At 56.7% G+C, this 22,557-nt stretch overlaps 1 protein-coding gene across 4 annotated transcripts in view; it reads left to right on the top strand.

Annotated features, from left to right (window-relative positions):
• The window catches only part of HTT (huntingtin), a 358,005-nt gene that overhangs the window by 88,450 nt on the left and 246,998 nt on the right, over positions 1–22,557 (top strand). For all 4 annotated transcript variants that reach the window (XR_009246318.1, XM_058670321.1, XM_058670320.1 and 1 more), the window contains 18 exons: positions 782–920; positions 1,572–1,751; positions 1,831–2,007; positions 2,221–2,297; positions 3,630–3,768; positions 4,909–5,031; positions 8,942–9,155; positions 9,762–9,907; positions 10,199–10,376; positions 11,342–11,437; positions 13,460–13,647; positions 14,355–14,481; positions 16,982–17,082; positions 18,472–18,626; positions 19,169–19,308; positions 20,287–20,369; positions 21,869–21,999; positions 22,096–22,225. Coding sequence is in view for 3 of the 4 variants with exons in the window: in XM_058670321.1 (XP_058526304.1) it covers positions 782–920; positions 1,572–1,751; positions 1,831–2,007; positions 2,221–2,297; positions 3,630–3,768; positions 4,909–5,031; positions 8,942–9,155; positions 9,762–9,907; positions 10,199–10,376; positions 11,342–11,437; positions 13,460–13,647; positions 14,355–14,481; positions 16,982–17,082; positions 18,472–18,626; positions 19,169–19,308; positions 20,287–20,369; positions 21,869–21,999; positions 22,096–22,225 (2,524 nt within the window). In the remaining variant the exon portion in view is untranslated. The remainder of the gene's footprint in view (positions 1–781; positions 921–1,571; positions 1,752–1,830; positions 2,008–2,220; positions 2,298–3,629; positions 3,769–4,908; positions 5,032–8,941; positions 9,156–9,761; positions 9,908–10,198; positions 10,377–11,341; positions 11,438–13,459; positions 13,648–14,354; positions 14,482–16,981; positions 17,083–18,471; positions 18,627–19,168; positions 19,309–20,286; positions 20,370–21,868; positions 22,000–22,095; positions 22,226–22,557) is intronic.

Genomic DNA, 22,557 nt, shown 5'->3' with positions numbered 1-22,557 from the left:
GCGCGTCCATAGGCGGCAGAGCCCACTCCAAGCCCTGCTGCAGTGTTTCCAGCCATGTCCACAGTGAGAGAAGAGTGTTGTTTCATTTCCCTAAAATAGTAACAGTAAATCCAGGGAGGTGTGAGACCAGAGCTCTTGTCTTCTCACAGCGACGGGGCTGCTGGTGGTGGGTGTGGACATCCCCCCACCAGGACCCCTGCCCTCGTGTGACCTCGTGTGACCCATCGGTGCTAGGTAGGCGGCACAAGCTCTTGGTCTCCCTGGGCAGACCGTTGCCCCAGGCAGTCTCCCAGGCCCAGAGGGGTGCTGGTGGAAGCGCTCGGGCTGGAATTCGGACTAGGAGTATGCATTCCCCATATTTCAGAAGGAAAAAGAGTGAGCATTTGGCTTAGCCATGGTCACATGTCAGAAGCTACAGGTTCTCTTTCTGCCAGTTGAAAGTAGTCCTGGCAGATGGGCAATGCGACCGGCACAGGCTGGAGCAGGGACGTGTCGGAACCAGGAAGCAGCTCAGTCCAGGCCTGCTGCGTGCTCAGCGGGCACAGCAAGCATTACCTGCTGCCTCCTGAGCACAGGCCAGCAGCAGGTACTGAACCCCAACACAGGCACTCCGGTGTGGGGTGCAGGGTTAACCACCAGGCCACATAGCCAACCACCTCTGTGGCGGTAATGTTCAAAATAACTGTGTCTTAGAACTGGAGTTCAGTGCAACCCTGTGACACGTCTGTGTGTGTGTCCTGCTGTGCCAGCAACAGCCCCAGTGCCTCTGTTGGTCCTGCAGGCGACACAGTCTGTCCAGCACCAAGCTGCTCGGCCCACAGGTGTGTGCAGAGGAGGAGCCCGCTGAGGCAGCGGGCCTCGGAGTGTGCAACAGAGAGATCGTCCGCAGGGGGGCGCTCATTCTCTTCTGCGATTATGTGGTGAGTGCAGGGGCTGGCCCTGGCGCTGGCTGGGGGCGGGGCCGCCAGGTCACTGGAGTCTGGTGCTCAGACCTCCCGCAGGTCATCCCTAGCTGCTCTGGGCCGTGCAGCGTGCTGGACTGTTCATTTCAGAGAAGCCATGGAGTAATACATAATCTTACCAACACGCTAAGGAGGTTGGCTTAGTGGGACTCTGGTGTCTAAATTTATTTACAAATTAATATGTTTAAATAAGCTCTTGTTTGAAATCCTTTTTAATGAAAATTCATTTGAAAGGCAGAGTAAAGAGGAAGAGAGAGAAAATTAGGGAAAGAGGGAGAGAGTGATCTTCCACCCACATGTTCACTCCCAAGTGAAGGTGGCAATTTTTTTAAAATGTGTTTATGTCATTGGAAGAGTTACAGAGGAAGAGATTGTCCATGCACTGACTGATTCCCCAAATGGCTGCAACAGCCAGGGCTGGGCCAGGAGCTCCGTCCAGGTCTCCCACGTGGGTGCAGGACCCCAGTCACCTGGGCGCATCCGTGGGGAGCAGAGGTGGACCTCTGCATCAGAGGTGGAGCAGTGGGACTCGGGCCAGCCCTCGTGCGGGACGCTGACGCTGCGCCCCAGCAGCCTTGGCGGTCGGTGTGACGTGGTCCTCTTCCGCAGTGCCAGAACCTGCATGACTCGGAGCACCTGACCTGGCTCATCGTGAACCACGTCCAGGACCTCATCAGCCTGTCGCACGAGCCTCCCGTGCAGGACTTCATCAGTGCGGTGCATCGCAACTCTGCAGCCAGCGGCCTTTTCATCCAGGCTATCCAGTCCCGTTGTGAAAACCTCTCCACCGTAAGTCAGTGTCCTTGCAGACACGGGACTGCGGGGTCTTCAGTCGGAAAAATGCTAAGAGCTCATCCCGTTCCTTCAGCCAACCACACTTAGGAAGACCCTGCAGTGCCTGGGAGGGATCCACCTGAGCCAGTCGGGGGCCGTGCTCACACTGTACGTGGACAGGCTGCTGTGCACCCCGTTCCGCGTGCTGGCACGCATGGTGGACACCCTGGCCTGTCGCCGAGTGGAAATGCTCTTGGCTGCGAATGTGCAGGTACTGATGCGGGCCTGGCAGTTCTCTGCCGACAGCCCAGCAGGGAGGGTGGCCAGCTCAGGAGATGGGCACTGTGCGTGTCTCGTCTCGTTCTTGTCCTGTTTGTCTAGTCACTCAGTGGTATCCACACACCTCCTTCGCTTTTCTAAAATGTATGTGGGGGTTTGGCCTGTTGTGTGGTATAAACCCACTAACATGTTCTTGTCTGTTTAGAGCAGCATGGCCCAGTTGCCAGTGGAAGAACTAACCAGGATCCAGGAATACCTGCAGAGCAGTGGGCTCGCGCAGAGGTAATGCTGGGTACGTCAGATAGCTCAGGATGAAAAGAGATCTGTCTGTACGGGGAGGGGTGGGCGAGCTCCCCTGCCCGGACAGGCCAAGTGCAGGCCTAGATGGTGAGGTGGCCCTCATCTCAAGCGGTTGGGCTTGACATTCTGAGACCCCAAGCAGTTGCACAGGCCTGTGGGGTGAGGGGGACGTGCCTGCACTCCTGGAGGGCAAGGCTTCGTTAAGGAGATGGGCCAGTTCTTCTCATGCCGGAGTTGTATCTGTATCTTAGCGCACTTTCTCTGCTCGGAGCTGATACCCAGCTCATTTGTTCACAGAGTCTTGGCAGCTTTTCTCAGACATCTGCGCCTGTGCAATGGTTACCTCTGTCCTTGAGTGCAGAGTTAGTTTAGAGAAGTTCTTACTTGTGTCCCTGCAAGGGCTGGGGGTAATGTGTGTGAGAGAGGAGGTTGTTGTTGAGCTATGAGTTTAGTCTTACCTTGGGATGCCGTCTGGGAGGCAGGCAGGCAGGCAGGCAGGCCTCAGCTAGGTTGACTTTACCGTTTGCAGGCCAGGCTCTTTTGTAGTTTGTCTTATGAAGTGGCCATTCATGCAGACACTAGGAGATCAAACAGACCCTGGGCTCTCTTTAGCCCAGATGAAGAAGATTATAAAAGATTGTGGAAATCTTGTGTCAGAAAACATGATTCTTTTCTTGGGTAAAATGGCCATAGATGGTTTAAATTGCCTCTCTTCAGAAAATAGAGTAGAATTTGTTTCTAAGATTTATTTTTATTGCAAAAGCAGCTTTACAAAGTGAAGGAGAGTCAGAGAGAAAGATCTTTCATCCACTGGCTTACTCCCCAAGCAGCTGCCATAGACAGGGCTGAGCCGATCCGAAGCCAGGATCCTCTTCCGGGTCTCTCACGCAGGTGCAGGGTCCCAAAGCCTTGGGCCGTCCTCCACTGCTTACCCAGGCCACAGGCAGGGAGCTGGACGGGAAGTGGGGCAACCAAGGCACGAACCAGTGCCCATATGGGATTCTGGCATCTGCAAGGTGAAGATTTAGCAGCTGAGCCATTGCACCAGACCCTGGAGTAGTTTTTATACAACTTTCAAGTAGATGATCTTGAGTGGGACAAACGCTGTGCAAAGTAGAAGTAGTCTCGGGCCTGATTTTGCTTTCCTGGCTGTTAGTGAGAATCTGTCTCTGAAGAGCAGTGAGTTTTAAGAAGAGCATCTGTTTTAAGAAGAGCATCTTCCTCATATCCTATGTTTCTAGAATCCTGGATTGCAGAGTTGAAATTAAGCCAAAAGGGTAAACTGTACCATCTCTCATTTGTGTTTGGTTTCAGACACCAAAGGCTCTATTCCCTGCTGGACAGGTTCCGTCTGTCCACCGTGCAGGACTCGCTTAGCCCCTTACCCCCGGTCACATCCCACCCGCTGGATGGGGATGGGCACATGGCCCTGGAAGAAGTGAGTCCAGATAAAGTAAGTGTCCAGCATCCCTGTGTGTGAACTTGGGGCTCACGTGGAGCTCCTGGCTCCTCTGCTCCCTGCGTCTAATGCAGACTGTGTGGGGGGGCCTCAGTGCACTGTGAAGTGTGGACGCCCAGCCTGGCTGTTGGGCGCCACGTGGAGACATGTTGGGGCATGAGGGTTGCAGAGGGCTGTTGGCGTGGACTCTCAGCAAGAGTGTGTGGCGAATGTGCCGTCAGCTGCAGCCACACAGGCTGTGTGGCCCTTTGGCTGTGAATGAAGGCTCCACTGCCAGCAACCCCGCCCTGCTCACACCTTGCAGTGGGGACCAGGAGAAAATGCTTGAGTTTCAAAAACCAGTAGCCCAGTAATAGGAAAGTGAGCATTGTGTCCTGTGTTCTCAGCTTTCTGTGAGAACACCACGGAGATGAGAGGTCTGGCACCTGTGGAGGGTGACGGGCCATGTGGCATGGGGGCCAAAGCAGGGCTGATGGCCCTCAGGATTCCAGCTTACAAGGACTACTGCAAGTCCCCTGGGTGAAGGAAGCAAGTGCTGCGGTGTCCTGTCCAGCAGGACAGTCAACGGGGTCGCAGTCACCTAGGAGAGAATGAAGGGACAAGAGACACGAAGAATGGACAGCAAGACAGTAGGTCTGATCAAGCTGTCAGTTTATTGATTTCAACTGAGGGTTTTTATATTCTTCAGTAACTAAGGCTCAGGGAAAGAGAAGCTGGGACGCAAGCCATGGTCTCAAGACCGATTGTTCTTGAGCAGCCACCATATCAACAATAGTAACCAACATATCGACAATAGCGTAGGTAATCAGTAACAAGATGTTGGTAAGTACAGCATCAATCACATTCTGAAACAGTTGCTAGGAACAATTGAAGCTAAGCGTGTGATTAGTTTCATAACTTCTTTCCCAAGCATCTAGCCAACCGGGGGTTTCCACTGTCCCATAGGTCTATATTCAAAATGGCTTCAGTGTGGCTATAGTGTACGGCTCCTGACACTGCGGCTCCATGCATAGCAGCAAGTCCACAGGAAAGCCCTGAGGCGTGGCGTTCTGCAGCCTGGGACCCCACCCAGGGAGGAGAAGCCCCTCAGGTACTCGTCTGTTCACACTCCCTTCTGCCCGTTGTCCTTCCTAGGCCTGGTACATTCGCCTTGTCAAATCCCAGTGTTGGACCAGGTCAGATTCGGCGCTGCTGGAGGGTGCCGAGCTGCTGAAGCGGCTTCCTGCTGAAGACTTGACAGCCATCATGATGAACCCGGTATGAGAGCAGTGGGCAAAGGAGATCCCATTCAGGAGCAGGGCACAGGAGGAGGGCAGAGAGCTACAGACCCGCACCAGGGAGTCTGAAGAGCGTTTAACTAGGAGGGCCGGGGAGACAGAGCGCCTGGGACCCTGTGTGTGCATAGAGGCTTGGTCCACGTGGGTGTGTGGATCCCTAGGTCCACGTGAGTGTGTGAATCCCTATGTCCGTGTTGGTGTATCGAGCCTAGGTGCACGTGGGTGTATAGAGCCCTAGGCCCACGTGGGGTGTGAATCCTTATGTCCACATGGGTGTATAGAGCTCTAGGTCCACGTGGGTGTGTGGACCCCTAGTTCCATGTGGGTTGTGGCTCCCTGGGTCCACGTGGGTGTATGGATCTCTTTGTCCATGTGGGTGTGTGTATCCCTAACTTCCACTACGTTATGTCACCATCATGTGACCTTTAGCAGGTGCACATGGAGGGCTGTGTTCTGGGATAAGACACAGGAACCTAACGAGGCCAGCGTGGTCTTTAGCCACAGTATAATCCAAAGGGGCAGGTGTTAACCTCATCCTTTGTGTGCTTGAGGAGAAAGTGGGGGGTTAGGTTGACTCTGTGGTGAGGAAGGTGGGGCTGCCTTGGCGTCAGCGTGTGAGCTCAGTAAGGAACTCCTGCTGTGTTGATGGCGCTCTGGTCCCTCGCGAAGCATCTTGCATTCTCCCTCCTCTCCCCTACCCTACCTCCAGGCTCCCCCTCCTCCCCACTGCATCCTCTCCCCTACCCTACCTCCAGGCTCCCCCTCCTCCCCACCGCATCCTCACCCCTTCATGTTGGAAGGCTCTAGCTAGGAGGTCTGCAACCCGTGGCTTTTCCGTCTTTTCCTCACTGCAAGGAGTGAGGCCTCCTCCCTTCTGGGCTGCTCGGCTGCGACCTTAGCCACGTTCCTTCTGAGGCTGGCTGGGACGGCCTCAGACTGGTGCAGCCCAGCCTGGTGTACACCACGGGGGAGTGAAGAAAGAGACTCGGGAAGGCAGGGCTGGTGCATTCATTAGTCAGCCGTTAAACTAGATAAAACCTTCAGGCAGATCCCCTGGGGGAAGGGGGTTTTATTTGTTCATATTTTGAAGTTGTTAACTTGAAAGGCAAAGTTACAGAGAGAAGGGGAGAAACCTTCCATGTACCAGTTCAGTGCCCTCATGGCCATCGTGTCCTCTGGGCCACACTGAAGCCAGGACCCAGGGACCTCCTCTGGTCTCTAACCCAAACATTCAGGCAGATTTGGTTGCTTTCCCAGGCACCAGAAGGGGATTTAGGGAGCACTTTGGCTGCCCATGTGGAGTGCTGACTTGGAGGAAAGTTTATGTCAGCATACGGTTGGGAGGGGCACAGCCCATGGTCTGGTGTCTGATGAGGACACACACGTGGGTGGAGGCCACCTGGTAAACCTGGACACAAAAAGGTCAGGAGCTGTGCTCGTCCAAGCAGCGGCCTTGGGAGGGTCAGCCCAGTGACCCTGGGACTCCCACCGGGCTCCTCAGCCAGATCCACCCCAATTCATCAGCCATAAACAGAGTCTGTCCTCGTGCACACGCGGGTGTCAGACTGAAAAGCAGGGAGCACCCGTCGTGCACACGCGGGTGTCAGACCGAAAAGCAGGGAGCACCCGTCAGGCACACGCGAGTATCAGACCGAAGCAGGGAGCACAGAGCCTGCTGCCGGGTGGTCATGTCAGTTGCTGTGGGACCGGGATAGCCCATAGCAGATCATAGACTGTGCAGGGACATGCTTAGTGACCAGTAGTGGCTGCAGGGGCTCCGTCACAGAAAGGCCCATTTTGACTTCTGTGAATATTGAACTCAGGTGGATAGTCTACTTTAAAAATGGTGACCAAAAAATCAGGCTGAAAGAAAATGAAAAGGCAAAACAATATAAATTCTCCTAAGTTTGCTAATTTTCTGAGATTTTGACATTTATATGGTACTTTGCTTTTGAACATTTTTTTTCAAACATTAGAAATGTTTGGGGCCTGGCGCTGTGGCCTAGCGGCTAAAGTCCTCGCCTTGAATGTGCTGGGATCCCATATGGGCGCCGGTTCTAATCCCGGCAGCGCCACTTCCCATCCAGCTCCCTGCTTGTGGCCTGGGAAAGCAGTCGAGGACGGCCCAAAGCCTTGGGACCCTGCACCCGTGTGGGAGACCTGGAGGAGGTTCTTGGTTCCCTACTTCGGATTGGCACGCACCGGCCCATTGCGGCTCACTTGGGGAGTGAAACATCGGATGGAAGTTCTTCCTCTCTGTCTCTCCTCCTCTCTGTATATCCGGCTTTCCAATAATAATAAAATCTTAAAAAAAAAAAAAAAGAAGTGTTTGGCATTTACTGATTTCTTGAATGATACATTAGCCTTGATTTTGTATTTTTATCAGCTTAAATGTTCTAATTAATAATTTATTAAATCATTTAATGAATAAGCTCATTTCTAGCCAATTTAAAACCATCGCCTTGGGCTCGGCAGCGTGGCCTAGTGGCTAAGGTCCTCGCCTTGATCCCATATGGCCGCTGGTTCTAATCCCAGCAGCTCCACTTCCTCTCTGTGTCTCCTCCTCTCAGTATATCTGACTTTGTAATTAAAATAAAATAAATCTTTAAAAAAAAAAAAAAAACATTGCCTTGATGCCTGCATGCCACCTGCATGTCTGTCTGTGTCCCAGCTGCTCCGCTTCTGACCTAGCTGCCTACTAAAGCGCCTGGGAGTTCAGTGGGGGACAGCCTAAGGGGGTCCCTGCAGCCGTGTGAGAGGCCCAGAAGAAGCTCCTGGCTTCAGACTGGCTCAGCTCCGGCTGTTGCAGCCATTTGGGGATATAATATTTCTCTTTGTGTGTTTGTAAAGAAACAAAGAAAAAACTGCCTTTGAGCCCTGCACAGTGGCCCCATGGCTAATTCTCACCTTACATGTGCCAGGATCCCATATGGGCGCTGGTTCGTGTCCTGTCTGCTCTGCTCTACTTCCCATCCAGCTCCCTGCTTATGGCCTGGGAAAGCAGTAAAGGATGGCCCAAAGACTTGGGATCCTGCACCTGCGTGGGAGACCCAGAGGAGGCTCCTGGCTTCAGATTGGCTTAGCTTCAGCCATCACAGCCACTTGGGAATGAACCAGTGGATGGAAAAACTTTCTCTCTGTCTCTCCTTCTCTCTATAAATCTTATTTTCCAATAGAAATTAAATATATCTTTTTAAAAACTACTTTAAAATAAGTGAACATTTTTTAAATAATTATTTCAGAATTAAAGTATCAGATTTTAGAAATAAGGGAATGTTTTTTAAAAGTTCATGGAGACTGGAATTACAAGGTACACTTGGGCCAGGCCTTTGGGCTGGTGGTGGAGGGCTTACTTGGAATGCCCAGGTCTTGCTCTGGGCTGCAGCTCCGCTCCCTGTCCTGGCCGCCTCTCCACCCTGCGCAGCCGCAGTGGTGGCTCCTGTAGTTGAGTCGCTGCCCCCGACCCCGGCTTCAGCCTGGCCTGGTCCCGGCTGTTTGGAGCATTTGGGGAGTGAATTAGCAAAGGGAACCCTGGCTGGCTGTCATATTGCTCTCTCTAATAAGAGAAACAAATTTGTAATAAGTTAGAAATAAAACATAATTTCACGTTGGTACAAACATTTTGAAATTCATGCATATGAGGTTTTCAAAAATTCATAAATTAGTACTGTGCCTGGATCTCAAATTTTTTGTAAAATTAGACTTCCTTTTAATTGCATGTTTATGAACTGTTTGAAATGCCTTTTTTATGTAGTAAACTGAGCACTGTGAAATGGAATTGGTGATGTTCAAGAATAGATACTCTTTGGTATAACATTGTCCTTTCTTGTTTTTTCTTGTCTGATTGAAAGATTATAATCTTTGTTTAACCCTTCATGCTTTGACTTTAGGACTTCAACCTAAGCCTGTTAGCTCCGTGCTTGAGCCTCGGCGGGAGTGAGATAGCCAGTGGCCACGAAAGCCCGCTCTTTGAAGCAGCCCGGGCAGTGACCCTGGACCGGGTGGCCAGCCTCGTCCAGCAGCTGCCTGCTGCCCACCAAGCCTTCCAGCCCTTCCTACCTATAGAGCCCACAGCCTACTGGAGCAAGATGAGCCATCTGTTTGGTAATTCAGATAAAACTGTTAGTGGTCTTACAGGCATTGCAGGGCGTCTACAGCAGTTTATACTCGGTAAATGCGCGGTCCTTGCTGTGGACCTGGTGCATGGATTACCAGGGAGCAACACTGGGCTTCTAGCTCCTGTGTGACTTTATCAGGGTGCAGGCTCTTGAGGAGAGTGGGGCTAGACTTGGGGTGTGCAGGTCGGCATGGCTGAGGGCTTTCATCGGGTCCTTACAGGCCTCACCGCCTGCCACTTGGAGGCCGAGCCTGTGCTGCTTGTCTGTACTCAGGCAGAGCCTGTGGCCTCCCCGCTGGAGGCCTTGTCTGCACTCGGGCAGAGCCTGCGGCCTCCCCATGGAGGGCTTGTCTGTTGTAGAGCCTGCAGCCTCTCTGCTGGAGGCCTTGCGTGCCACACGGAGGCAGAGCCCGTACTGCTGGCTGCAGCCTCCCCGATGGAAGCCTTGTCTGTACTAGAGCCTGCAGTCTCCCCGCTGGAGGCCTTGTCTGTACTCGGGCAGAGCCTGCAGCCTCCCCGCTGGAGGCCTTGCGTGCTGCTTGGAGGCAGAGCCGTGCTGCTGGCTGCAGCCCCACAGTGGTCTTGCCTTCCAGGAGATGCTGTGCTCTACCAGGCACTGATCACGCTGGCTCGGGCCCTGGCGCAGTACCTGGTGCTGACCTCCAGGCTGCCTGCCTGTCTGCACCTTCCCCCGGAGAAGGAGAAGGACACAGTGAAGTTTGTGGTGATGACACTGGAGGTGAGCAGCAGCTTGGGAGCTGGGGTCCCCAGATGGAGCCCCCAGAACAAAAGGAAAAAGATGTGTCTGGGCAGGGTAGGCATTCTGACAGAGTGGGGGGGCTGGGAACTTTGCAGGGCTGGCCGGAGAGATGTGAGATGTGTGCAGTGGCCAGCGGGCACAGCCCTGGGCAGTGGGCACAGCCCTGGGCAGCTGGGCACAGCCCTGGGCAGCTGGGCCCCGCTGGCCTCTACACAACGCTTCCCTCCCAGGGGCTGCTGGGAGGAGTGCACAGGTGTTCTCTCCGCACAGGCCCTGTCATGGCACCTGATCCACGAGCAGATCCCTCTGAGTCTGGGCCTGCAAGCAGGACTGGACTGCTGCTGCCTGGCCCTGCAGCTGCCCAGCCTCTGGGCTGTGGTCTCCTCTGCCGAGTTTGTGACCCACGCCTGCTCCCTCATCCACTGCGTGCGCTTCATCCTGGAAGCTGGTAAGTGCATGCCGTCCCCTGACAGGCACTGGCAGGCAGCAAGAAATCACAGACGCCTGCATGGCATGAGCTACCGAGTCAGGAACCGGGGCGCGTGGGCTAAGATGGGCCCTGCCTTGAGGGGGGCTCATCTCTACCTCTGCGGACCTTGGGGTCTGTCCTGGATTGCAGCTGGAATTGGCCCTCCTGGCCATTTGATTTAGATTTTTGGAGTCCTGTTTTCATAAGAAATACTTCTAAGCTTTATGCCTCTTTGATCTCTGGCTCTCGGTTCATGTTCTATGTTTTTATTCCTAAATGATCTGAAGAATAATAAGATTCTATTCAAAAGACTACTTTTTCTGGTTGGAGTTGAAGCGTCTGTTTCTATACTGTATTGTAATATTAATGTATTGTGAAAGGAAGTGTCCTCGGCAAGGGTCATTAGCCAAACATTTTTAAAAATTGGATATTATAGTTTACATGTTAGAAGACGTTTTGAAGTTTTGTATTTTCAAATTAAACATTATAGAGTAATGTTTTGATGTTTCATTGTTTAAATTGTTTTCATCTGTGCATTTGTAGTCAACTTGAAAATGAAGATCCAAGAATTAATGTTTAAAAGCCAGATTTCTTGCGGGAGGTTACAGGGACACTCTCAGCAGTAATGAATCATGCAGCATGTGATAAAGCCTGCAGGGGAAGCAGTGGCCAGGCCGTGAGGTGGGGATGTCCAGGGGCAGCGGCCAGGCGTGGCTCGTGGGAGGCCGTGAGGTCGGGATGTCCACAGGCAGACCCATGCTCACCTGGGACTGAGTGCTTCAAGTCTGGGATTGTTGAGTGTTTTCTGGGCGTCTGTAATTGTTCCTAGGAAATCTGGGTGTCATTTAAGAGTCTGGGTGAGTTTGGCGGCCACACAGATGTGGGCGTTGGGCTGAAGGGCTGGTGGAGCGTGTGACAGGTCCTCTCTTCTGCTGTGCCTGCAGTTGCAGTGCAGCCTGGAGACCAGCTTCTCAGTCCAGAGAGGAGGACGCGTACTCCAAAGGCCGTCCAGGAGGACGCAGGGAGCCCCAGCTTGCACAGTGAGTCTGGGGACACTCCCCCTACAAGCAGCATCAAAACAGCCCTGGGCTTGACTTCGAGGGGGGCTTGCCATGCGGCGTGGGCGGCGTGGCTTCTGGAGAGCTGCTCTTGCCGGTTCTCGGGAGCCTCTGGCAGTGCTGCGCATGCACTCTCGCCCCGCCACACCCCACTGCAGCCCAGTGGAAGTCCACTGCCCAGGCCACCCAACGTGCCCACTCCCTGCCCTCTGGCCTGCGCATGGCAGGAGAGGGAATGTGCACCCTCAGGAGTCCAAGCTTGGGCTGTGGTGAGGAACTGAGCAGAAAAACTGCTGGATGAATATGTGGGGGCTTGGGGGGATTCCCGCTGCAGTGCTGGGCTTGTAACGCCTGCCTGGCCAGACGTCCCGACGGGGCCACTCAGGGAGTGATGAGTGGGTGAAAGATGTTTCTGTCTCTGTCACCCTAGCAATCACGTCAGTGGATCTTAAAAGAAGTGGGTGTGGATCCAGCTCCCTGAGCACTTGCTCTTCCTGCCAGCAGTGCTCAGCAGAGCTTACTATTTCAGTTCTAAAGTTTGCTGCTCTGAGATGGCGTCCATGTTTCCAAGGTCTGAGTGGGGCAGACAGGAGAACCCCGCTCACCGGAGCACCCCACTGGCCAGAGCATTTACTGGCCTGAGCACCCCACAAGACAGCACTTACTGGCCTGAGCACCCCACTGACCAGAGCACTTACTGGCCGGAGCACCCCGCTGGCCGGAGCACTTACTGGCCTGAGCACCCCGCTGGCCGGAGTTCCCCACTGGACAGAGCACTTACTGGCCGGAGCACTCCGCTGGCCAGAGCACTTATTGGCCTGAGCACCCCGCTGGCCGGAGCACCCCGCTGGCTGGAGCACTTACTGGCCTGAGCACCTCGCTGGCCGGAGTTCCCCACTGGACAGAGCACTTACTGGCCGGAGCACTTACTGGCCTGAGCACCCCGCTGGCTGGAGCACTTACTGGCCAGAGCACCCCGCTGGCTGCAGCACTTACTGGCCTGAGCACCCCGCCGGCTGGAGCACTTACTGGCCTTAGCACCCCGCTGGCTGGAGCACTTACTGGCCTAAGCACCCCGCTGGCCCGAGCACTTACTGGCTGGAGCACCCCGCTGGCCTGAGCACCCCGCTGGCTGGAGCACTTACTGGCCTGAACACCCTGCTGGCTGGAGCACTTACTGGCTGGAGCACCCCGCTGGCTGGGGCACCTGCTGGCTGGAGCACTTGATGTCTCTGCTGTCGGGCTGTGGGCCTCCTCATGTCACTGTGGGTCAGCTCATCTAGTTTGGGCCACAGGGATAAGCCTGGCTGTTTTCACCTGGGCAGGCTGATGCGTCATAGTTTGTCCAATAGATTTTTTTTGATTGATTGATTGATTGGAAAAGTAAATTTACAGAGAATCTTCCATCCGCTTGTTCGCTCCTCAAATGGCTGCAACAGCCAGATCTGAGCCAGGGCGAAGTCAGAAGCTTCCGGGTCTTCCACACGAGTGCAGGTGCCCACGGACTTGAGCCAGCCTCCATTGCTTTCCCACGCAGTAACAGGGAGCTGAATGGGCAGTGGGGCAGCTGGGGTATGAGCTGACCCTTCAGTGGGTGTTTTTAATGCCACCTCCATTTCTGTTCAGCTTCATTTCTTAATTCAGTAAGCCATTCTTTCATACACTGTGGAATTGTATGAACTCTCGAGCCGTCTGGATGGAGATCACACCTTGCTCTCAGGTGCCCAGCAGCTCAGGAAGTGCTGCTGCTGGCCACTCTGTGCCATGCCGCAGTCCCTGCAGTGCTGTGAGACACTGGGGCTTCCTCGGCCTGCTGCCCACCCACGACCACAGAAGAGCCTTGACGGAGAGACCTTGGCAAGCCCTTGCTGGCTGTGTTGGAGAGGAGAGTCATGCCCAAGGCCCCACGGCAGCCCTGAGGCCCGTGCACATCCAGATGTGCCTGGTGGTCAGGGCGTGGCCAGGGTCTGGGGGCCATAAGCTCTTCCCTGTGCTTGTGTGTAGGTCATGGGTACATCAGTGCGGCCTGCGAGATGGTGGCGGAGATGGTGGAGTGCCTGCAGTCGGTGCTGGCTTTGGGTCACCGGAGGAATAGCAACTTGCCTGCCTTCCTCACTGCCCTGCTGAGGAACATTGTGGTCAGCCTGGCCCGCCTGCCCCTGGTCAACAGCTACACGCGGGTGCCGCCCCTGGTGAGTCGGCTGGCGCCTCAGCCTGGAATGGAGTGGGAGGCTGCTTACAGGCATTCTAGAAAGAACAGGGTCTCGCTGCCCGTCCAGGGCACCGCAGGCTGACCCGGGCACTGCATCCCGTCCTGGGCGCAGTCAGGCACAGTGTCGCCCCATGTCGTCTGACACACCCTCAAGGGCAACAGCGCAGACTTTGCTGTGGGTGACCCTCTGTCCCTACTTGCCCTTAGGGACTGCGCTGGGATGCACTGCCCCCTAGTGGAAGTGAGCTACAGGGCCTGGTGGGTAGCAGAGGAGGTGGGTGGGAGCCACCTTGTGGTGGCTCGGAGCCCAGGACTCACTGGGCTGACCCCTGCACTGGAGGGGCGTTGGCCAAACTGGGTGGGATGCCCATTGCTGTGTGGTTCTGGCTCTGCCTCCAAAGCTGGAGAGCCCACGGGGTGGTTCTGCGTCCTGAGTGCCCGTTCACCTGTGAGGCTGGACTTGACACTCTGACAGTGTCTGTGACGCAGGGGATGAGTTCAGAGGCATGCCCACAGGGAACCCGACAACACGCGCTGTGTTGGGGCAGGTGACAGGCCTGTACGGGAGCTGGCTGTCAGAGCGGACGGGGGAGAAGCCCGGGGAGGCCCGTGCAGGAGGAGCCGCGCTTGCTGGCTCCCGGCCGCTGTGCGGCTCAGAGTACTGCCACCACCTTCTCATCTTCCCAGGTGTGGAAACTCGGCTGGTCCCCCAAACCGGGAGGGGATTTCGGAACTGTGTTCCCCGAGATCCCTGTGGAGTTCCTTCAGGAAAAAGAAATCTTCAAGGAATTCATCTACCGCATCAACACGCTGGGTAAGCCTGGGGCTTCTCCTGTCCTCGCTTTGCCCCGTCACCACACTGTGAAAGCCTGGGGTCTGACCTTCAGGGGCGTCAGACGGCAGCAGGTAGCTGAAAGGCACCCAGGCTGCTGTGCTAGAGGCCTGTAAGGTCAGGGGCCAGTCTGCGGGTGCTCGGAGTTCCTTGCTGGAGTGGGAGAATAGATCTGGTGCTGCGTGAGTGATGTCGGGACTCGCGAGTGCCAGTCCCCAGAAGGCAGCTCCTGCCGCGGCGCACCTGTGGAAGCTTACCCGCTGCGTGCTCTGGGCTGCTCGACGAGGATTTCTCGCATATCGAGTTGTCCCAGGGTCTGAGGCCTGGCTCTCCTGGGAGGCCAGATGGGGATGGAACAAAAGGCCACCCAGGGACCCGAGCACCCTGGGCTTGGCTGCTCATCAGGCACATCACCCAGGTGGGCTGGCCATTGGGACCGCCTTCTTGTCATCTGTGTGTGGAGTGAGCTGCCTCGGGGTCCCCCTGGGGGCTGAAGGCGGCCTGAGGTGAGGTTGGAGCCAGAACAGCCCGCATGGCTGTGGCACTTCCTCAGAGCCCAGCCGGGGTCTGCCTCAGGCTTCTGCAGGTAATTCTAGAAGTTTCTGTCAGTGGGTGCCTCTGCTTCCCCTTGAGGAGTGAGACAGTTTCTTGCCCTATCCCAAATGAAATCCCAGCAAAATCCCAGCAGACTCACCTCCTAGACCGCCTTCTCTCCTCTCCCTTCACATCTGCCTGCCTGCATCAGCCGCTTTGTCGTTCTGTGTTCAGTTCCCCAGGAGCCACAGGTGTCTGCTTGCCCGCTCTGCCCCTCGCGGCCTCACTGAGCAGCAGGGCCCCTCCTACTGGGGCCCTGACACCTGCAGCTCAGCCGCCCAGAACAGCTGTGAGCTACACATTCCTGGGTGGCTGCAGCCTGGAAACGAGGCTTGGGGGTGGGCTGTTAGCTGTGTGAGCCTACCAGGTCCTATCTCCTCACCTGAGAAATCGTGCCTTCATTTTCCAGTGAAGCTTCATTGAGACAGAGTTGGCATCCCTCGCTGTTGGCATCACTCAGGCGCAGGGCGCCAGCATCCCTCCCTGATCACTTAGACACAGGGCACCGGCATCCCTCCCTGGTCACTCAGACGCAGGGCACCGGCATCCCTCCCTGGTCACTCAGACACAGGGCACCGGCATCCCTCCCTGGTCACTCAGACACAAGGCGCCAGCATCCCTCCCTGGTCACTCAGACACAGGGTGCTGGCATCCCTCGCGCCGACATCCCTCCCTGGTCACTCAGACACAGGGCGCTGGCCTCCCTCCCTGGTCACTCAGACACAGAGCGCCAGCCTCCCTCAGTGGTCACTCAGATGCAGGGCGCTGGCCTCCCTCCCTGGTCACTCAGACACAGAGCGCCGGCCTCCCTCAGTGGTCACTCAGATGCAGGGCGCTGGCCTCCCTCCCTGGTCACTCAGACACAGAGCGCCGGCCTCCCTCAGTGGTCACTCAGATGCAGGGCGCTGGCCTCCCTCCCTGGTCACTCAGACACAGGGCGCCGGCATCCCTCAGTGGTCACTCAGATGCAGGGCGCTGGCCTCCCTCCCTGGTCACTCAGATGCAGGGTGCTGGCCTCCCTCAGTGGTCACTCAGACACAGGGTGCTGGCCTCCCTCCCTGGTCACTCAGATGCAGGGCGCTGGCCTCCCTCAGTGGTCACTCAGACGCAGGGTGCTGGCTTCCCTCAGTGGTCACTCAGATGCAGGGCGCTGGCCTCCCTCAGTGGTCACTCAGACACAGGGCGCTGCCATCCCTCAGTGGTCACTCAGATGCATGGTTCTGTGATCTTTGCTTCATGGGCTTGTGCAGTCTTCAGCCCACTTTAATGGTTGGATTTTAGGAAAGACTTTTTAAAATGTATTTATTTGAGGAGCAGAGGGACAGAGGGGGCTTCCATCTGCTGGCTTCCCCCAATACCCTAAGGACCAGAGGCCCCAGAAGGCAAAGGGGCTGAAGCTGGGAGCTGGGCGCGTGGCTGGGACCCCGTGTGTCTGGCACAAACTGGACTGCTGGAGTCCTTTTACCGCTGCCCACAAGGTACATGTCAGCAGGAAGCCGGAGCACACATGTACACTCATGTGGGACACAGGTGTCCCAGGTGGCACCTTGCTCACCAGGAAGGTCTTTGACCCATCTGGGAGGCACAGAAGAGGTGTTTCCTGCCTGCTCAGGAGCAGCTTTGGGGTACCCCTTTGTGGGGTGCCCCTTTGTCCCTCTGGCTTGCTGACTGGCCTACATGGTAGGCAGCTCAGCCAAGATGCCAATGCTGGAGCCTGCTGGAGCCATTTGCTGGGCAGGCGGCCTTGGGCAGTGTGGCCCATGCCTGTGTGTCTTGGTCTCTTTGTTGGTAAGATGGAGGAGATGTCCCAAGGGGTCACTGTGTGAGCATCACTGCCCACACTACAGTGGGAGGACGACTCCAGCTGATGTGGGGCTTGCCTTCCCAGGATGGACCAGTCGGACCCAGTTTGAAGAAACGTGGGCCACCCTCCTTGGTGTCCTGGTGACCCAGCCCCTTGTGATGGAGCAAGAGGAAAGCCCACCAGAGGTAAGGCACCCACGGCCCAGGGGCTGCTGTGCAGTCAGTGGGCAGTTGTGGCAACTTGTAAATCTCTGGTGGCCGGCAGAGGGCAGCAATGAGCTCATGCTTCCTACCTGGCCTGATTGGTAAAGCAGCCTCCAGGCTCGGGGCATGAGCCTGCCAGGGGCCAGGGCACACTCACCGTCATCCACCACGAGGAGCACCTGAGTTGCAGAGAGAGACAGAGAGATCTTCCATCATGGTTCTCCCAATGGTTGTAATGGCCAGAGCTGAGCTCTCCAAAGCTGGGAGCCAAGAACTTGTGGGCCTCCCACGTGGGTGTAAGGGCCTACGGACTTGGGTCATTCTGTCCTGCTTTGTCAGTGCGTTAAGAGGGAGCTGGATCTGAAGTAGAGCAGCTGGCACTCGGACTGATGCCTGTGGGATGCTGGGGCAGCTGGCAGAGCAACTCCCCGGCCCCGGTTTCATTTATGTCTTACGGGGGCTAAAAGCCATCACCTGGCCGTCACCGCTTTATCCCTGGGTGTCCATAGCAAGCAGCCGGAGTCGGGAGCAGGAGCCTGACATTGAACCTCGGTGCGCCACCGTGCAGCCAAGTGTCTCAACCAGCTTGTCACCGCTGGGCTGAATACAGGCTCTTGCTTCTCCTGAAGGCACTGGAGTTCGTTTTCTTTCAGCATGCGGAGAACCGAGGGTTGGATCAACATGCCAGGCGCTTTAGGAAGGCCGAGTGTCCGTGTGGTTTCTGGGGCTCCTGATGTGTGCTACCATGTCAGTGTCATGACTGTTGCGTCATGTTCTAGAAGCAGAGCCCGTGGCACCGGAGAACTTGACCGTGATGGGAGTAGATGAGGGCAGGTCGTCAGCATTGCCCACGCTCATCTGTGGAAGCTGGCAGGTTGTCACACACAGTGTCCAGGAAGTTGGGACGTTTAAAGCACATTTTCTTACAAAGTAATAGGTTAAGCATCAGTCTGTGGTGCCGGCATCCCATATGACCGCCAGTCTGGACCCAGCTGCTCTGCTTCCAATCCAGCTCCCCAAAACGCACCTGGGAGAGCAGGGGGGCTGGCTCCTGGCTTCCTGCAGTGGGGCCATTTGGGAAGTGAGCTGCCAGCTGGAAAGTGTCTCGCTATAAATCTCTCTATATGTCTGCATTTCAAATGAAAATAATTAAATCTTTGCTACAAGAGAAAGGGGTGTGTATGTGGAGCTTGCTGCCCTTAGGCGGCCTGGCTTGGACGAGCAGACGTTGCCCTCCGGTTTGTCCGGAGGTGCGGAATGAGAAGTGTGAGGTGCTGCCCTGTGCTGCGGGAGCCTTCAGGCCCCCTTGCAGCGGGGGTGGGAGGGTGGTGGCTCGCTGTGCTGGGGCTAACGTGTGAGCTGTCCTTGCAGGAGGACATGGAAAGGACGCAGATCAACGTGCTGGCTGTGCAGGCCATCACGTCCCTGGTCCTCAGTGCCATGGCCGTGCCCGTGGCTGGCAACCCCGCTGTCAGCTGCCTAGAGCAGCAGCCCCGGAACAAGCCCCTGAAAGCTCTGGATACCAGGTTTGCCCCGGGTACCCCCGTACCACCAGGGACCGGGTTTGCCCAGGGTGCCCCCGTACCACCAGGGACCGGGTTTGCCCAGGGTGCCCCCGTACCACCAGGGACCGGGTTTGCCCCGGGTGCCCCACTCCGCCAGGAACCAGGTTTGCCCCGGGTACCCCCATACCACCAGGGACCGGGTTTGCCCAGGGTGCCCCTGTCCTACCAGGGACCAGGTTTGCCCAGGGTGCCCTTGCCCCGCCAGCGAGCAGCAGCTTCCTCCAGACCCTTGCCCCAGGAGGTGCAGCCCCAGAAGTGAGTGTGGAGCGTGTGACAAGGTGCAGTAAGCTAGGAATTCCTCTGGGTCATGGAGCAGCTAGTAGCAGTCTAGCAGAGCGACATGATGACATGATGGAACACCTCCCCAAGGTTCGTGGCCAGGAGCCCACTTGTCCAGTGAGATTAATCTGTTAATGTTCCGGCCCCTTTGGACAGAGCAGGGGCAGTAATGCTTCTCATTTCGAGGAAAGTAAAATATTTTCTACCTTTGTTTCAAATTTTAGGTTTGGGAGGAAACTGAGCGTGATCCGAGGCATTGTGGAAGAGGAGATTCAAGCGATGGTTTCCAAGAGAGAAAATATCGCCACCCATCATTCCTACCAGGCGTGGGATCCTGTCCCTTCCCTGTCCCCAGCTACGACAGGTGCCTGGTGGGGCCGGGCTGCACGTGACTGGGGCCTCCCCACCCCATCAGATTTATCTGGAGGCCATGGTGCTAACTGTGCTGTGACCACTGACGGGGTATCATCCGGGGCTGGGAGAAGCTTCCAGGTATAGGTAAACTTTGGTAGCAAGCAGGAAGCAGGAAGCAGGAAGCATTACCTCTTGCCAGTCGAGTTATGGGAGACTAGGGAGTTTTCAGGTGGCACGGGCTGTGAGTCCATTAACCACCTGAGGGCCTAGAACCTCTGAGCTGACACTGCCGACAGCCCTGCAGGCTGGTTGCCCGGGTCCCCTCAGGTGAGGCGGAGTTGTGTGTGTGTGCTTTTGGGGGGTTGTGTTTAGTGCCGTGTTTTAGACTATCTGACAGAGTTGAAAGAGCTGTTGAGTGCTGTACGTTGACATCCTTGTAAGACATTCCCGGGAAGGGCCCAGGCCAGTGTGTTCCTAGGGCCCTGGCTTCCTGTGAGGAGTGGCCCAGCTGTTGGGGTGGCAGAAGGATGAGTGCTGGGAGGCCTGGGGCCAGGCAGCTGTGGGAGCAGCAGGGCTAACGGGTGGCACCTTGGCAAGGGTGGCTCAGTAGTCGGCTGGGCTGTTCGGAGTGAAGTGGAAGGGCGCCGTCTTAGCACTCTGCTCCTGCAGTCCGTGGGCAGCCTGGGCAGCAGGGCAGGGCGCCCAGCAGAGCGTGTCTGCCCCTGTGAACTCTGCTTTCACAGCTCAGCCGGAGATGGTCCTGGGCAGAGTGGGAACAGGAATGACGGAATGGCACAGAGAGGTGGTGGTCCCGTTTCATCACTGGCTCTTAGTGCTCAGTGGGTGACAGAGTGACCAATACCACCCCCTGGAACCCAGGGGTCTTCTCACCGCTCAGCTGGGGCCAGCCTGTCCGTCGCGGCACCTGCGAGGCTGGGTGGCCCCACCAGGGCAGGCAGAGCAGGGCTCACAGACTGTGGCTTCACAGGTGCCCTCATCAGCCATGACAAGCTGTTGCTGCAGACCAACCCCGAGCGTGAGCTGGGCAACACGAGCTACAAGCTTGGCCAGGTGAGCCGGCAGCCCCCACGTCCCCCACGTCCCGGCCGGGCTCTGGCCCCAGACTGGGACCGCTTGGTGCAGCAGAAGGAAAAGCTGCACCCATTGTGCCTTGTGGGGATGCCTTGTGGTGGTCATCTTTATTCCTGGCAGGCTCAGATGCTGCAGGTGTGGTGACAGGTGTGGTGACAGGTGTGTGCAAGGCCACTGAGGCCGTGTTAGATGCGGCAGCAGTGCAGAGGCGGAGCAGGCTGGCCAGGCCAGTGCTGGACCAGAGCAGCAGCTGTGTTAAGCAGACGTTGACTGCTCTGGGTGCCAGCTGCCAGCACAGGCAGCACAGCGACCTGGCTCTCCAGTACGCTGAGGGCAGCAGTGGGCGGCAGTGGCGCCTCCCCGACCACTCCCATGGCTCAATCCCTGCGTTAGCTTTGCTGTCCTGCCAGAGATTATTAGAAGGAATTTGGAAACACTCTGTAGTTCACAGGGTCTTTGAAAGACTTCCTTATGTTCGTACGTCTGGGCCGTGTGGCTGCAGGGAGCAGGGAACTGGGGCAGAAGCCAACACCGTGCCAGCATAGAAGGCACAGGTGGCAGAGAAGCTACAGGTGGGCTCTGACCTTGCGGAGGCGCCCTACCCTGAGATTGGTGGCTTCTGTGTTTGGGTGTATTTGCTAATGGATATGTTTTCCACTCAGTGCCCACTTCTGAGGCCACCTGCCAGTCCAGTGGCATGGCTGCTTGGTGCAGTTCTCCCTGGCTCCGTTGTGTTCGCCTGGCCACCCTTTCCTTCAGCATCTGTACTTGCACCCAGCTGTCCCCAGGCGTGCGGCCAGCTGAAGGGCAGTCCCACCACCCCATTTTGTGTCTGTCAGCCTCGCAAATGCCGCTCAGCTGAACGCTTGCTTTTGGGAAGAAAAGAGTGGGATCAGGTTTGGACGTGGGAGGCGCAGGGGCCGACAGTGGCCACACCAGAAGTCGCTGTTGGTGTGGCTGGCCATGGGGCTCGTGTTGCTGTCGTCCACGCAGGGCAGGGCAGCTCCTGAAGCAGGCAGAGGGGAGGACACAGCCAGGCTGGCAGCCTCGGGTCTGGAGCCTGGATGTGAACTCTAGCCACTCCCTGTCTGGGCAGTGACTGCTTCTGCTGGCCAGTGGCCCCACCCCATGCTGGGTCCCTTGCCCCCGCCACCCGGCCTCTCCAGAACCATCCCTCCCCTTTTGCATTCTGAGTGGTAACTCCTAGGTGGGGCTTACCCAGGGGACTGGCTACCCGGGAGAGAGGACCAGATCTGGACAGAAGGCCTGTGTGTTGATGTTCTCTGTGGCCCTTCCTGCATACTCTGCCCCTCCCGCCAAGGCCTTGACCCGAGCCTATCCTAAAGGCAAAGCTTGCATCGGTGCTTGGCTGCCCAAAGCCTGAAGGCAGGCTTAGCTCTCTGTGTGGACAGCTGTCCCTGGAGCGGGCACTGCATGCAGGACCCACGCCTGAGCCCAGTGTCCCATCTCCCTGGCAGGTGTCTATTCACTCCGTGTGGCTGGGAAATAGCATCACGCCCCTGAGAGAGGAGGAGTGGGGAGAGGAAGAAGAGGAGGAGGCCGACGTCCCTGCACCATCCCCTCCACCCACATCACCTGTCAACTCCAGGTTTCCATTGGCCTTTTCCAAGTGGTTGGAAATGTCCCGTTGGTCCCTACCCTGTCTGCCAACGTGAGGGAAACGGTGGTTTCACTCCCTTTGCAGGAAGCACCGGGCCGGTGTGGACATCCACTCGTGTTCGCAGTTCCTGCTCGAGCTGTATAGTCGCTGGATCCTGCCGTCCAGTTCAGCCAGGAAGACGCCGGCCATGCTCATCACTGAGGTGGTCCGCTCGGTGCGTTGGCCTGGCTCTGCTTCCTCCCGCACAGAGCACCCGCGTGGCTCTGCTTCCTCCCGCACAGAGCACCCGCGTGGCTCTGCTTCCTCCCACACAGAGCACCCGCGTGGCTCTGCCCGTACACGCCGTACAGAGCCACACGTGTTGCTCTTCCTGCAGAGTGGGAAGGAGCAGAGTGTGGGTGGAGGAGAAGCGACTGTTTCTGAGGTTGACGAAGGACAGTCACAGTGAGGGGCTCCGTTGCGGGGTGGCCCCCAGAAAGGCCCCCTCTGCAGTCACTGAGACCCCCAAGTGCTTGCTCCCGGGTTGGGCCTCCTCGGTGGCCAGAG

The sequence above is a fragment of the Ochotona princeps genome, chromosome 11, assembly GCF_030435755.1.
Source record: "Ochotona princeps isolate mOchPri1 chromosome 11, mOchPri1.hap1, whole genome shotgun sequence".
Taxonomy (NCBI): Eukaryota; Metazoa; Chordata; class Mammalia; order Lagomorpha; family Ochotonidae; genus Ochotona; species Ochotona princeps.
Note: the sequence above shows the minus strand (reverse complement) of the source record. Positions and strands in the feature narration are given on the sequence as shown.